A 15,399-nucleotide genomic window follows, 5' to 3' on the forward strand; every position below is an offset into this window, starting at 1 on the left:
GCCACTTCAAGGTGCTGCTTATTCCTGTTAGGAAAAAAAATGCATCCCTACCTCACAGAAGACACCAAAATCCAATATGAGCTGCCTTAAAAGCTTATATGCAAAAAACTATTAAACTTTTAGGAGAAAATATAACAGTATCTTTTTCTTCTCATTTTTAGTTTCAAGATTTTATTTAAGTTCTAGTTAGTTAACATATAATGTAATATTTAAGAGAAGAATATCTTTGGGCACCTGGGTGGCTCAGTCGTTAAGCACCTGACTTCAACTCAGGTCATAATCCCACAGTTTATGAGTTCGTGTCCCACAGTGAGTGAGCTCGTACCCCTGGGTAAAACAAGACTCCCTGGTGAGCCCTTCTTTTCCCTCTCTCTCTGTCCCTTGCTCACTTGTGCCCTCTCTTTCCAAAAAAAAAAAGAGAGGGAGAGAGAGACTATCTTTATAATGTCTGAATAAGAGGGACTTCTGAAACAAGACACAAAAGCAAACTATGAAGACTAATAAATTTGATTATATTAACATAACAATCTTCTATTCACTGAGACATCACAAAGAATAAAAACTGTACACAGTGGGAGAAGATACTTGCAACAAATACAACCAAAGAGGATTAGTATCTACAATATATAAACAATTTTCTAAAAATATGAAAATGACAACTCCAGAGAAAAATGAGCAAAAAATTTGAAAAGACTCAAAAGGAATGAAAATGGTTCATGTTATACGAATCTTCAGTCTATTTTATTTTTTTAAGTATATGTTTATTTTTGAGAGAGCACGAGTAAGGGAGGGGAGGGGAGGACAGAAGATCCAAAGTGGGATCTGCATTGACAACAGCAGCCTGATGTGGGTCTCAAACTCAGGAATTGTGAGATCATGACTTGAGACAAAGTCACTCAACCGAGTGACGCAGGTGCCCCTGGTCTCTTTCGTAGTAAGAGAAACAAACTCAAACCACCAAATGAGTAAACACTACTTACCTACCAGATTGATAAATATTAAAAGGCCAAATTTTTACCAAATAGGATACCTTCCAAATTTGATGGTTTCTTACCTTATAATAGGCCTTTGCATTGTTAAAAAGGAGCTGGAAGTCAGCCGTCAGCAGGTTAACATCATCATACTCTTCCATTTTTAGCTTTTGTTGGATTTTCATCAAATCAATGGGCTGAGAAACCACTTCATAATAGTCTGGTTGATTTCTGTTATAATTTTTTTACAAAAGGTATTAGTCCAAAGCCCATAAAAATTTCTATTTCAAAACTATTTGTGGTAATGTCTAACATTCCAAGTGACAGAAGATACTAGACTTATTCCATTAGAACTAAAGGGGACTAACAAAAGCAAGGCACATACGTAAGCCCTTTTCTAAGTATGTGTCAGTGACGTAAAAATCCTACTTAATATCAGTGATCATTTATATGCTAAATATTTAAAATTTAGGGTACTAGCACTAAAACTATATCAATGTTATATTCTGCAAATGAAAATCACTTACCTTTCATGTTTAATAGTGGCTGAAAACAGATTCAGGTTTCAAAACTCTTTATAAACTTACAAAATAGATTGTCTTTCTTCACTTAGTGATCACAGAGCTTTTTCTGCCAAGTACTATCAAGTGCCTGTTATATACATACTTCTCTAACATCAATTACTAAACTTACAAAGAAGATGTGGTCCATGACACAAAGAGTTTACCAAAGATAAAAGGGCTTAAGATACAAATAACATGATTGAACTATTAAAAAAAGAAAAACACATAGTAATGGCAAATACAAAACCAAGGATGGTAATTATCTCTTGGAAGGGAGGATAGTGACTATCCAGGATAGTCATACAGGAAATTTCAAAACTAGTTCTTTTTTGTGTTTTTTAAAAAATTTATTGGGGCACCTGGGTGGCTCAGTTGGTTAAGTGTCCAACTTTGGCTCAGGTCATGATCTCGCACTTCGTGGGTTCGAGCCCCGCGTCAGGCTCTGTGCTGACAGCTAGCTCAGAGGCTGGAGACTGTTTCAGATTCTGTCTCCCTCTCTCTCTCACCCTCTCCTGCTCATACTATCTCTCTCTCTCTCAGAAATAAAAACATTAAAATAAAATAAAATTTATTTTGAGAGAGAGAGAGAGAGAGAGAGAGAAAGTGAGCGTACACATGTATGCAGGGAAGGAACAGAGAGAGAGGACAGAGAATCCCAAGCAGGCTGTCACTGCAGAGCCTGAAGTGGGGCTTGATCTTAGGAACCATGAGATCATAATCTGAGCAGAGACCAAAAGTTGGACACTCAACAGACTGAGCCACCCAAGGCGCCCCTTCAAAAGCATGGTTTTTTTTTTTAATGTTTATTTATTTTGAGAGCATGAGTGGGGGAGGGGCAGAGAGAAGGGGGGAGGGGCAGAGTGAGGGGGGAGGGGAGAGAATCCCAAGCAGCCTTCATGCTGTCAGTGCAGAGCCTGATATGCGGCTCAAACTCACGAACTGAGACCATAACCTTAGCCGAAATTAAGAGTCAGATGCTTAAGTGACTGAGCCACCCAGGTGGCCCTCAAAGGCAGTTCTAATGATAACATCTTAGGTTGGGTTTTGAGTTCAGGGATGTTTATTCTTCTTCTTTCTGGCTTTTTGTTAAATGAAATTTCATGAGACAAGTAAACCTGAAAAATTATCTAAGTGACTATTTCTCTCAATTCTCCTTCAGGGGTAGGTAAGTAACTCCATTCTAGATGTATAAGAAACATGTTAATATACAAAGAATGTCATGGTCATTAAGGCTTTAATCTCTCTTGGGACTTTGGGTGACATGTTATACATACGTGTGTGTGTGTGTATATATATACACACATATAGAATGTATTTAATGTTTAAAACCTTTTTATTCTGACACAAAAATTCCAAGAGTATAAAACATGTTTCCCTCAACCACTAGAAAGCTACTCACATGAGTCTTATCACCCCTGAAGAGTTTAGTATTTCCTACAGACAAGCACCACTGCTCAACCATCAAAATCAGGAAACTGACTTTGATAGTACCACCATCTAATCCTCAGACCCCATTCATATTCTGCAACTGTTCCAAAACTGTCCTTTATAGCAAAAGGATCAAGTCCAGAATCACATGTTGCATTTAGTTCTATTTCTTTCGTCTCCTTCATTCTGAAACAGTTCCTAAGTCCTTCTTCAACTCTCAGGATCTTCATACTTTTGAAGATTATGGGCCATTTATTTTATAGGACGTCCCTCAATTTGAGTTTGTCTGTTTTTCTGATGAATAAATGCAGGCTACACTTCTTTGGCAGGTCTATCACAGACATGATAGACAATGTTTGTCACACAATATCCTATCAGGTGGCACACAATTTCAATTTGTCCAAGTACTTAGGTGAAGCTGATTTTGATCACTTGATTTTAATGATATCTGCCACGCTTCTCAATTGACCAAGTTACTGTTTTTCTCCTTGTACTTCACAGAGCGGTACCTCCTGACTATGTTAAGCCCATTCCTAATCAATTTACTCATTTATTTACATCCATATGGATTCTTGGATTCCTATCTGGAAGTCATTAAAACCCATTACTCTAATTATTCTGAAGTTCAATCTGCTTAAGGTTGGGGCAGTTGGAGTCCTTTCAAGATGATTTCTATTCTCTATGTCCTTTTGACATGTTCCCATCATCCTTTGAACATCTGCTTATTTTCTGGCAGCCTAAAATATTACAGGTTCATCTTGTACTTTTCCTGCCATTAAAATCAGCCATTTCCCCAAAGAACTGCTGGTGTGTTGCCACTCCCAGGCTATCTCAATGGACAAAGCTGGGGATAGACATAAGCTCACTTATATCTATATTTCTATTACTTATGTATGTTGGGAATCATAAATTCACACCAACATTTCCAATTCCAATCCTACACCAGAGTTCATTCTAGTTTCCTTTCCATATTTGTACTCCCTTTCTCAGATAACGAGAAGCCTGGGTAATATTATTCACAACATATCTACTTACATAATTATTCTCCTGTATGTAACCAATCTCCTCTTGCTGTTGTCTACTCCCACCCCACAAGTCTTCTTCTCGTTTCAATAAGGCTATGGCCACTTGCCTATGCTAGGCCACAACCTAAGCAGATGCCCTCCTGGCCCCATCCATGAAAGGCCACTGCCACCAACACTCTCCCAACATGGACATCCTCTTCCCTCCACTTAGGCCTCAAGACCCTGTGCCAGTAAGTCCTTCTACATGACCGCCCTCTTTCCCATGCCCAAGCTGACACTCTGTGATGTGATATTGCTACTGTCCAAACCCTCTCCCCAATACCCCACTACTTATCTTCCCTGTAGATGCCAAGTTTTCTGGGTCTCACCTAATGGCTTCTGGATTAAGTTCTTCAGGAAGAGAAATGAGGAGGAAGATCAAATTGAGTTTTCTAAACTCTCATCAATTACTTATAATTATAGTGAACTATAAAATTAAGTATGAGGGGAATAAAAGGAGTACTCATTCTGCTATTCAGAGAAAGTATAAGAACATAAAGGTCTTAGTGAAGAACAACAAAAGACCATCCAGGCCTAATATTGGCACCAAGGAACTTTCTCAGGATGAGTGTTACGGCTTTGTTAACCTGATGTCCACAATGGCTCTCTCTACCTGGACCTGATGGGTCCTGTCCGATGCTCCTTGCTAAGGCTGGACCTTAGCAGCCTTTCAGGCTTAGGAGATTATCTGTAGACAACCGAGCACTTAATGAGGACATGTGCCTAGAATGAACACTCTCCCAGAAGCCCTGTGAGACGGCTCCTCAAAAACATTTTTGGACTTACCACAAAGACAAAAGGGACATCAAGATCCCAACATTCCACTCTATGTGGTAAGGTTAAAACAAGGTCCTCATTTTTTCAAAATGAAATAGTTCTACTAATTTTTCCCACTTGAATCAACATACAGAAAAGCATAAAATAATAAATATTGTCCCTATTCACGTAGAGGTAACCACACAATCAGTATTCTTTCAGACTTGCAGATACACACACACAAATAGCACTGTGAAGTACATGTTCTTGCATGTACTTTTCTCTTCCAACAATAGGTGAGGGCACCCTGCTATGAAATGGCCACAGAACAGCCAAACCATAACTGAAATTTTTAACCAGAAAAGTGATCGGCCTAATAGACAGAGCCTACTGGCTACCCCCAAATTCATTTCCCTTATCCCCAGGATGGCTGCACTCTGAGCTACTGTGTAGGCACTAAAGTGAATATTCCTCAGCCTTGCTGCAGCCAAGTTCTGGACAATACAAGAGCTGGGGTGAACCATATCCTTAACAGGCCTTCTTTTTCCTATGTGCTGAAAGACAGCTGTGCCGGTGAGCCGTCTCAGACCATATAGCTAAGAGTGATAACCCAAGGACGGCAGAAGAAAGAGACAGTTCCTAGACCGTGAGGACTTTATAGGACAGAACTTTTATATGAGAAAAAGCAATTTTTCTTGTTTCACCCATTGTTAATTTGGATGTCTTAGCACAAGTAGCTTAGTATACTAATCCAAACAAAGTCTCGAAAAGATTCACAATTGTGTAGCTCTGAGCATTACTGCCTCCCACAAACTCTTAAGAAAACACATACATTCCATGGAAGCCAGAGCTGTTCTCTGGCACAGCACTGGGGGAAGGCAATCAGTGCTCACAGGGTGCCACATGTGGGGAAGCTAGAAGACAGTGCTCTAGCACCCAAGGCCTATATCCTCCAGCCCTCAGGACTAACTAGCCTGCTGAGGGGTGGCAGGCAGCAGATGGGCAGTCCTTGTCAATGAGAAGCTTGTGTGCTCCAGTACAAAGCTGCTCCTCTATACTACATACTGGCTCTAGAATCAGAAAGACTGGAGTCTGTACCCTGGTTATCCTTTAGTAGTTCTGAGAACTCGTGCAAGTTCTCACCCATAAACCATGATAATATTTTACAAGTTTAAACAATATAAAGAAAGTGCCTGGCACTGTGTCTAGTATGTGGTAAGTAATATATATGGGCTTTTATTATCATATGCTAATTAAATAACTTTTAAAAGACAGTTATGATAAAACAACTGAAATTGGAGACAGTTACCTCATTTTTTTTTTTAATTTTTTTTTAGTTATTTCTAGGAGAGAGAGAGAGAGAGAGAGGGACAGCGTGAGCAGGGGAGGGTCAGAGAGAGGGAGTCACAGACTGAAACAGGCTCCAGGCTCCGAGCTGGCAGTCAGCACAGAGCCCGACGCGGGGCTCGAACCCACGAACCGCGAGATCATGACCTAAGCAAAAGTCGGACGCTTAACCGACTAAGCCACCCAGGCGCCCCATGACATGAGCCAAAGCCCGATGCTTAATCAACTGAGCTATCCAGACGCCCATGACAGTTACCTCATTTAAAAAAGAGCCTTTCTTTTTTAGCCATGACTAATTTACATCCTTCAATTCAGGATGTTGCACTGTTTTCTTAACGGCTCTGCTCTCTGAGGTGAAAAGTCTGCCTTCAGCTCACCCTTCAGCTTGTTGGTTATGCACTGTGGCATTAACAACCATGAATGAACCTACATCTTTAGTTAACTCAATGTACCAGTTTCCGAAAGCGGCTGTAACAAATTAAGACAAACTTAATGAATAAATAAAACATTTAAAAAAAAAAAAAAATAAGACAAACTTAATGGCTTAAAACAACAGAAACGTATTATTTTACAGAAGTCCAAAATGGGTCTTGCAGGGCTAAAAAGCAAGGTGTTGGTGTTCCTCTGCGAAGAATCCATTCCTTCACCTTTTCCAGGTTCTAGAGGCTGCCTAACATTCCTTGGCTTGTAGCCCTCTTCCTCCATTTTCAAAGTCAGGAGTATAGCATCTTCAAATCTCTCTCTGACTCTGACTCTTCCTTCTCTCTCCTCTTTGTTTAAGGACCCTTGTGATTACAATGAGACCATCTGGATAATCCAGGATAATCTCTCCAAGTCAAAGTCAGTTGATTAACAAACTTAATTTCTTTCTGGTATGTAATCCAACATATTCATAGGTTCTAGAGGTTGGACCATGGACATATTTGGGGGCCATCATTCTGTATGTTTTCAGAACAAATAACTTCAACTTCCCGAGTTAGAAGGGAATAGTTGATGTTATTCTGACAGCAAGAGAGGAGGAAGCTCTAGTCAGGGAGAACACAGCTTCCACAGGGAGGTGTGTACAATGTGCATACTAGGCCAGCATTTTTTTTGCTTCACTGGACCACAGAAGTCAAACCCAAAAGTACAGGGACAGAAAAAAAAAGCATGATGAAAACAGTGACCACAGACTCTCTGTACATTTTGAAAAATTTACTCCTTTTAATGATAATAGCTACAACTTCAACGCTATCTTAAAGGCTATAAATAATTTTTAAAACTATGCTTCACTCTCAAGGAACTTGAGACAGAATATAATAAACCCCAAAACAGGGGGAAGGAAATGATATGTAAAGATAAAAGAAACAGAAAATAGAAAAAAAAAAATCAATAAAGCTAAGAGTCAGTTTTTTTAAAAGATCAACATAATTGATGAACCCTCATCCAGATGAATTAGAAAAAGAGACAACTCAAAACAAATCAGAAATGAAAGATGGGACATTACAACCAATGTCAAAGAAAGAAAAAGGATTATAAAAGAATACTATGAATACCTGTATGCCATTAAAATGGATAACCTAGAAGAAAAGGATAAATTCCTAGGATCATATAACCTACCAAGGCTAAATACGAGGAAACAGAAAACCTGAATAGACCCATAACAAATATGAAAATTGAACCAGCTGGGGCACCTGGGTGGCTCAGTCAGTTAAGTCTCTGACTTCGGCTAAGGTCATGATCTCACAGTTTGTGGGCTTAAGCCCCGTGTCGGGCTCTGTGCTGACAGCTCAGAGCCTGTAGCCTGCTTCGGATTCTGTGTCTTCCTCTCTCTGTTCGTCCCCCATTCATGCTCTTTCTCTCTCTCAAAAATAAACATTAATTAAAAAAAAAAAATGGAACCAGTTAACCAAAAATCATCTGGCAAAACCACTGGGTATTTAGCCAATAAATTAAAAAAACAGTAATTCAATGGGCTATATACTCCTATGTTTATTGTAGCATTATTTACAATAGCCAAATATGGAAGTAGCCCAAGTGTCCACTGATAGATGAATGGAAAAAAAGAAACAGTATATATGTACAATGAAATATTGTTCAGTTATAAGAAAGAAATTTGCCATTTGTAACAACATAGATAGAACTGGAGCATATAATGCTAAGTGAAATAAGTTAGAGAAAGACAAATACCATCTGATTTCATTCATATGTGGAATTCAAAAAATAAAACAAACAAGCAAAGGGAAAAAAAAGAGAAAGGCAAACCAAGAAACTCTTAACAAACTGAAGGTTACCAGAATGGAGGTTGGGCGGGGTGGGGGTGGGGGATGGGTGTACTAGGTGATGGGGATTAAAGAGTATACATCATAATCATGATGAACACTGAGTAATGTACAGAACTGTTTAATCACTATATTGTATACCTGAAACTAATATTACACTGTATGCTAACTGTAGTGGAATTTAAAATTTTAATTAAAAAAAAAAAATCTCCCAGAAAAGAAAAGTCCTGGACCTAATGGCTTCACTGGTGAATTCTACCAAACATTTAAAGAACTAACATTAATCCTTCTTGAACTTTTCCCAAAATATTGGAGGAAAAATTTACTTATTTTGTGAGGCCAGCAATACCCTGATACCAAAGCCAGCAAACATATTATATGAAAAGTATAGACCAATATCCCTTATGAACACTGATATAAAATTCCTCAACAAAAAACTAGCAAAATAAATTCAAGAGCATATTAAAAGAATAATATACTGGGGCGCCTGGGTGGCTTAGTCGGTTAAGCGTCCGACTTTCGCTTAGGTCATGATCTCGCGGTTCGTGGGTTCGAGCCCCGCGTCGGGCTCTGTGCTGACTGCCAGCTCAGAGCCTGGAGCCTGTTTCAGTCTGTGACTTCCTCTCTCTCTGACCCTCCCCTGCTCACTCTCTCTCTCTCTCTCTCTCTCCTAGAAATAAATAAAAACATTAAAAAAAAAAAAGAATAATATACCATAAACAAGTGGGATTTATTCCTAGAACTCAAGAATGATTCAACCTATGAAAACTGATAAAAGTAATACATCACAGTAACGAAGGAAAATAACTTCATGATCATCTCAACTAATGCAAAAAAAGAATCTGACAAAATTCATGATAAAAACTCTCAACAGATTAGGTACAGATGGAAAGTACCTCAATATAATAAAGACCATATATGAAAAGCACACAGCTCCCATCATACTCAAAATGGTGAAAGACTGAAAGCCTTTCCTCTAAGTTCAGAAACAAAACAAGGATGCTTGCTCTCACCACTTTTCAGCACATTACTGGAAGTCCCAACCAAAGCAATTAGGCAACAAAAAGAAAAGGCCTCCTAATTGAAAAGGAAGAAGTAAAATTATCTCTGTTCACAGATGACATGATCTCATATGCAGAAAACTCTTAAAGATTCAAAAAACAAACGTAAAATAAGTGAATTCAGCTAAGTTCCAGTATACAAAATTACCACATGCAAAAATTCATTGCATTTCTATACACTAAGACTGAACAATCCAAAAAGAAAATAGGAACACAATTCAACTTTAATAGCATCAAAAGAATAAAAACTCATTAATAAAGCTAACCAATAAGTTAAAAAACTCGTACACTGGAAACTACACATTTCTGTAAGAAATTAAAGACACAAATAAATGGAAAGATATCCCATGTTCATGGATTAGAAAACTTAAGTATTGTTAAGATATCAATACTACCCAAAGCTATCTACAGATTCAATGCAATGGCTATCAAAATCCTAACAGCATTTTTTACAGAAACAGGAAAAAAAAAAAAAAAAAAAAAAATCCATCCTGAAATTGACATGGAATTTCAAAGAGCCCCAAATAGCCAAAACTACCCTGAAAAGGAAGAACAAAGTTGAAAGACTGTATTAGGGTTTTTTAGAGAAACAAAACCAACAGGAGACACACACAAACACACACACGTTATAGGAATTGGCTCATGATATTATACAGGCCAAGGAGCGCAGGATCTGCCATCTGCCAGTCAGAGAACCAGAAAAGCCAGTGGTACATACAATTCAATATGAGTTTGAAGGCCCAAGAACCAGAAGCTCTGAGATCTGAAGGCAGAAGGAGATGGATGTCTCAGCTCAGAGACCACTTCATCCTTCCTTCCCCCTTTTGTTCTATTCAAGGCCTCAGGGGACTGGATGATATCCAAATGCACTGGTTAAGGCCATCTTTTGTACTCAGTCTAACTATTTAGATGCTAACCTCTTCCAGAGACATCCTTATAGACACACTCAGAAATGCCTCTCAGCTATGTGAGCCATCCCTTACGTAGCCCAGCCACGCTGACACATAGAATTAACCATCACAATGACTCATACTTTTGATTTTTACTACAAAACTACAAGTGTAGCAAGGATATGGAAAAATTGGAACCCTTGTATATTGTTGGTGGGAATGTAAAATGGTACAGTGATATGGAAAACAGTATGGTAGTTGCTCAAAAAATTAAAAATAGAATTACTGTATTACTGTATGATCCAGCAATGCCACTTCTAAGTATATATCCAAAAGAACTGGAAGCAGAATCAGAGGTATTTATACACCCATGTTCACTGCAGCATTATTCATAATAGCCAAGAGGTGAAAGCAACCCAAGTGTTTATCAGTGGAGAGATGAACAAAAGATGTACAATGGATATTATTCAGCCTTTAAAAGAAAGAAAATCCTATACATGCTACAACATGGATGACCACTAAAAACATTATGCTAAGTTAAAGAAGCCAGTCACAAAAGACAAATACTGTATGATTCCATTTACATAAAATCCCTGACATAGTTAAGTTTAGAGAAACAAAGTGTAATGGTGGCCGCCAGGGGTTGGGGACAGGAGGAAAGGCATTGGGAGCTCTCTAACAGGCATAGAGTTTCAATTTTGCATTATGAAAAAGTTTTGGAGATCTGTTGTACACCCATGTGAATAAACAACATTCAATGAACTGTCCACTTAAAAATGTAAAATGCCTAAATTTTACATTCTGTGTATTTCACAATAAACAGATTTTCTTAAAATATGCTCCACTGCATCTTGACAACTAAAACTAAAATCTGGACTCTAGTATCGTTTAAACCATTTCTTTCAAAAAACAAACAAACAAAAAAACCTCAACTGCCAAATACCACAAACATGGACCCAGGACCAAATCCCTCCCACTCACCTTCCAACTCACCTTCGCTTTGGTGCCCTAATGAAGAGCTCACAAAGGAGCCTGCCCTGCTCATCCTTATAGTCTCGAATGGTATTGTAGAGTTCATGGCACACAGCAATCTACACATGTGAAAAAATGAAAAAAAAATCACCAGAAATGTGAAGAGAGAGCCAATGTATGTATAAGGATTATCCTTAATAAAAAGATACCCATAAAAGGCAAGCAGAGAAGATGGAGAAATGCCTAAGTTGCCACACAGGATCCCAAGTCTGAAATGTGCTGACAGTATCTCCTTATTTAAAATAACTTAACTTGGGTACCTGGATGGCTCAGTTAGTTAATCATCCAACTTTAGCTCAGGTCATGATCTCACGGTTCATGAGTTCAAGCCCTGCATCAGGCTCACTGCTATCATCCCAGAGCCCGCTTCAGATACTCTATCTCTGTCTCTCTATCCCTTCCCTGCTCATGTTCTCTCTCTTTCTCTCTCTCAAAAATAAAAAAACCCAAAACATTAAAAGTTTTAAAATAATTTAACTTCATGAGGTGCCCGTGTGGCTCAATCAGTTGAGCATCCAACTCTTGCTGTCGGCTCAGGTCATGATCTTGCAGTGGTGGGACTGAGCCCCGCAATGGGCTCTGCACTGAGCATGGAGCCCGCTTGGGATTGATTCTCTCTCTCTCTCTCTCTCTCTCTCTTTCTCTCTCTCAAATAAACATTTTAAAAAATAAAATAATTTAACTTATTAAACTTTTTGCTATCTTCCATCAGATTTATGCTATTAGTGATTATTCTTTTCCTGTAAGCTAAATCAGCTTGTATCACTCTCTTGCTTAAAATTATCCAAAAGAAGGGCTTCTTACTAATCAGAGAATAAAATCTAAACTTGTAATAATGACCACAGAGTAGGTAGGGTAACTACATACTGTGGCTGGGCAGACTCTGCCAGTCTCCTTCTCCCTTTTGACCATCGTTCTGTAATCACAACACAACAAACTCATTCCTGACCTAGCTCTTTTGAATTGGGTCCCTCCCCACTGGAACACCGTTCCCCACTATTCTGTGGGGCCAATGCCTTTCCATCACAAAGAAACGCCTCAAGGTTTGGACCCAAGCAGGCCAAATCAGCCGAACTCTTCTTCTTAGCAGTTATTATTAGCTGAGGTTACTTTATTAGCTATTTGTTCATCTGTTTACATTCTGCTTCTGCTGCACTAGAATCTAAGCTCCATGTGAAAAATTGGCTTATCTTACACATGGCTATATCCCAACCATCAGAATTGTGAGCGCGTGGCACATGACAAGCACAAAGTTATTTGAATGAACATATAATGTGAATACTAACATTTTTTCTTTTTTTGTCAAAAGGTACAGACTTCCAGTTATTATAAAGAAGTACTCAGAACATAAAGTACAACATGACAACTATAGTTAATACTGCTATACTGTATATTTGAAAGTTGCCAAAAGAGTAGATCCTAAGAGTTCTCATCACAAGGAAAAGACCTTATTTTGGGTCATCTATATGAGATGATGATGTTAAACTAATTGTGGCAATCATTTCACAAAATATATGTCAAATCATTATAGTGTATACCCTGAACTTATACAGTGTTGTATGTCAATTATATCTCAAAACTACAAAAAATGTTTTTGTATATATTTCTATTACATTGTCTGCCGTTCTCTGATCCGCTGAATTCCTAAACCTATTTGGTTATTTTTAATTAGAATGAAGGTAAGTGCTTTAGCAGATTATACTCTTAGAAAAACATCTTTTTGTCAAAACAGAAATAATTTTATGCAAATTTCTCATTCTAAATGTATTCAGAGTAATTATTTTTGAGAGGTCCTGAATACTTGTTTTTTAAAATGTATTACTGAAGTATACCTAACACATGTTATATTAGTTTCAGGTGTACAACAATGATTCAATAATTCTATACATTATTCACTGCTCATCATAAGTGCAGTTACTATCTATCACCATATGTTATTACAACACTATTGACTGTATTCTCTGTCCTATGCTTTTTATCTCTGTGACTTATTTATTTTATAACTGGAAGTTTATACCTCTTAGTCCCATTATCCTATTTTACCCACCCACACTCACCCACCATTATTTCTTAACACTGAATTGTCCTAATACTGTTAAGACTGTTAGCTAAATATATACTTTTCATAAAAGATTAAGAATATCTGGCCAGAGAAAAAAGAAGTGGTGAGGCCCTGGATCTTAACTGCTCATCCTTAAAGGAAGAACAGGAAAAGTGGGCAGAAACTGTGGTGCCAGTTACTCACAGGATCTACAGTCGGAAGATTGGAAAGTCTCCTCCTTTTCCTGCTTGGGCCTGGTGTGGATACAGAATGGTGCCCGTCATCAAAGTCCCCGCTGACACTACTAGATGGGGAGGTAGCTCGTCTTCTCTTGGAACCCATGGAATCCAACTTCTTCTATAAGAAATAATCAGCCATGTTCTTATACTTAAATTTAGACACTGCCACCAAGCCCTCAGACAGCCATGTGCTACCACGACTCTGGTTCACTTACAAGGATATTTTAACTGTTGTAAAGAAATTTAACTGTCAGTTTTTTCAATGGAAATTCTGGACCTTGTTGGTTTTAGCCCCTTCACTTACCAAAATGCTACACTTTCAATTCAGATAGGACAAACTCAACGAAAGTATACCCTTTTATGTAGCACCCAATTTTGAATGACCCAATCACATCTGGTTCCAAATTTACTCCTCACTGGATTTTAAAAACCTACATGTAATGCAATGTGGAAGTACCGATCCCTCAAGCCCCTGAGGCAGCCAGGCAGGCCACGGGGACAGAAGCCCAAAGGCAAGCACTTCTGGAGTCAGCAGCTTCATCTGTTTTCCCCAGTGTGTCTTACAATAATGATCATTTTCCAGGTGGGCCATGACATGGAAAAAATAGCAATCAGTGCTTGAGGCACATAAGTACTGGCACAGTGTAGAAGGTAGAGGACAGTTAATCTTCTAGCATTTTAGATGAACTCTAAGAATAATGCACTGAAAATGAATTTCCTCCACTTATTAAAGAAGGCCACAACACATATCCCTGGAAAACACTTAATGTGACTTACCACACCTGTGTCAAAGTAGTAAAACTACTTTGAAGCTTTTCTGTCAATCAGACTGATCTCCTTTTCAGTCATATGAGGTATTCCATGCTCATAAATTTTGAAATCATAGCTTTAAGTTCCAGTAGGTGATTTGGAATAGCAGCTCAAAAGTGAACTTTTAGGTCCTACTCGGTCTTTCAGAAGTACATAAATATTTGCTTTCAGGGTTAGGTAGGTGTCTAGTAACTAATATTAACACAACTTTACAAAGGTACACATTTGATTGTAACACAAAAAATGCAACCACTGAAATGATCTGCTACAGCTACAGGGAAAGGGTATATGCCTGAGAAGGTTCTTTAATGCTTATACAATTTAACAACAGTATCAAATAGCATACTATGATTCCAAAGGTCTTTCTCTAAAGCTAAAAGAAAAACCTTATCCTAATTTCACTCATCAACATTCAACTTCAGTAAACTAAGACACCAGCAGCTGAAAGAATGAGTTGCCAGTAGGTATGGAGGAAAAAATTGGGCATCTTCAGGAACAGAAACGAGGGGCAAAACAAACCAGTATTAAAAAAAAAAAAAAATTCTGGTAACCACTAAGAAACAAGAGGAGTCCCCTATGTCTTCCTCTGAAACACAGTCCACATGGTATTTAAAACAGCCTTCTATGACAATATTCCTTCCTCTAGGCTTTGGTTCATTATATGGTATATTAGTTTGCAATTGGCTACACGTGGCTTAAATGTTCAAAGGGCTTATGCCAAGGATAGCCAAGTTTTGTTGATTTTCTTTTGTTTATAAAAGCTGATCAACTGGCCTTAATTCATTAAAGTGAAGACACTAAGGACCAAACCTAATTAAACAAGCTATGACAAGGACACAAGTGAATCTGATGAAAATGAGGAGGGACTCTTTATGGAACTGATAACAAAATTCAAGAAAAGTGGAAGGCAAAAGGCAAGGAAGGACAGAAAAGAGA

General features: G+C 38.3%; 1 protein-coding gene across 6 annotated transcripts in view; it reads right to left on the reverse strand.

Annotated features, from left to right (window-relative positions):
- The window catches only part of PBRM1 (polybromo 1), a 117,312-nt gene that overhangs the window by 98,905 nt on the left and 3,008 nt on the right, over window positions 1-15,399 (reverse strand). For 5 of the 6 annotated variants that reach the window (XM_039243637.1, XM_039243636.1, XM_039243635.1 and 2 more), the window contains 3 exons: window positions 13,619-13,771; window positions 11,335-11,432; window positions 1,055-1,202 (listed from right to left, as the gene is read on the reverse strand). In XM_039243637.1, coding sequence (XP_039099568.1) covers window positions 1,055-1,202; window positions 11,335-11,432; window positions 13,619-13,756 — 384 coding nt within the window. In that variant the 5' untranslated portion in view covers window positions 13,757-13,771. The remainder of the gene's footprint in view (window positions 1-1,054; window positions 1,203-11,334; window positions 11,433-13,618; window positions 13,772-15,399) is intronic. The other variant, XM_039243634.1, reaches the window with a different exon arrangement.

This window comes from Hyaena hyaena, unplaced genomic scaffold, assembly GCF_003009895.1.
Source record: "Hyaena hyaena isolate Hyena2069 unplaced genomic scaffold, ASM300989v1 scaffold_231, whole genome shotgun sequence".
In the NCBI taxonomy this organism is placed as follows: Eukaryota; Metazoa; Chordata; class Mammalia; order Carnivora; family Hyaenidae; genus Hyaena; species Hyaena hyaena.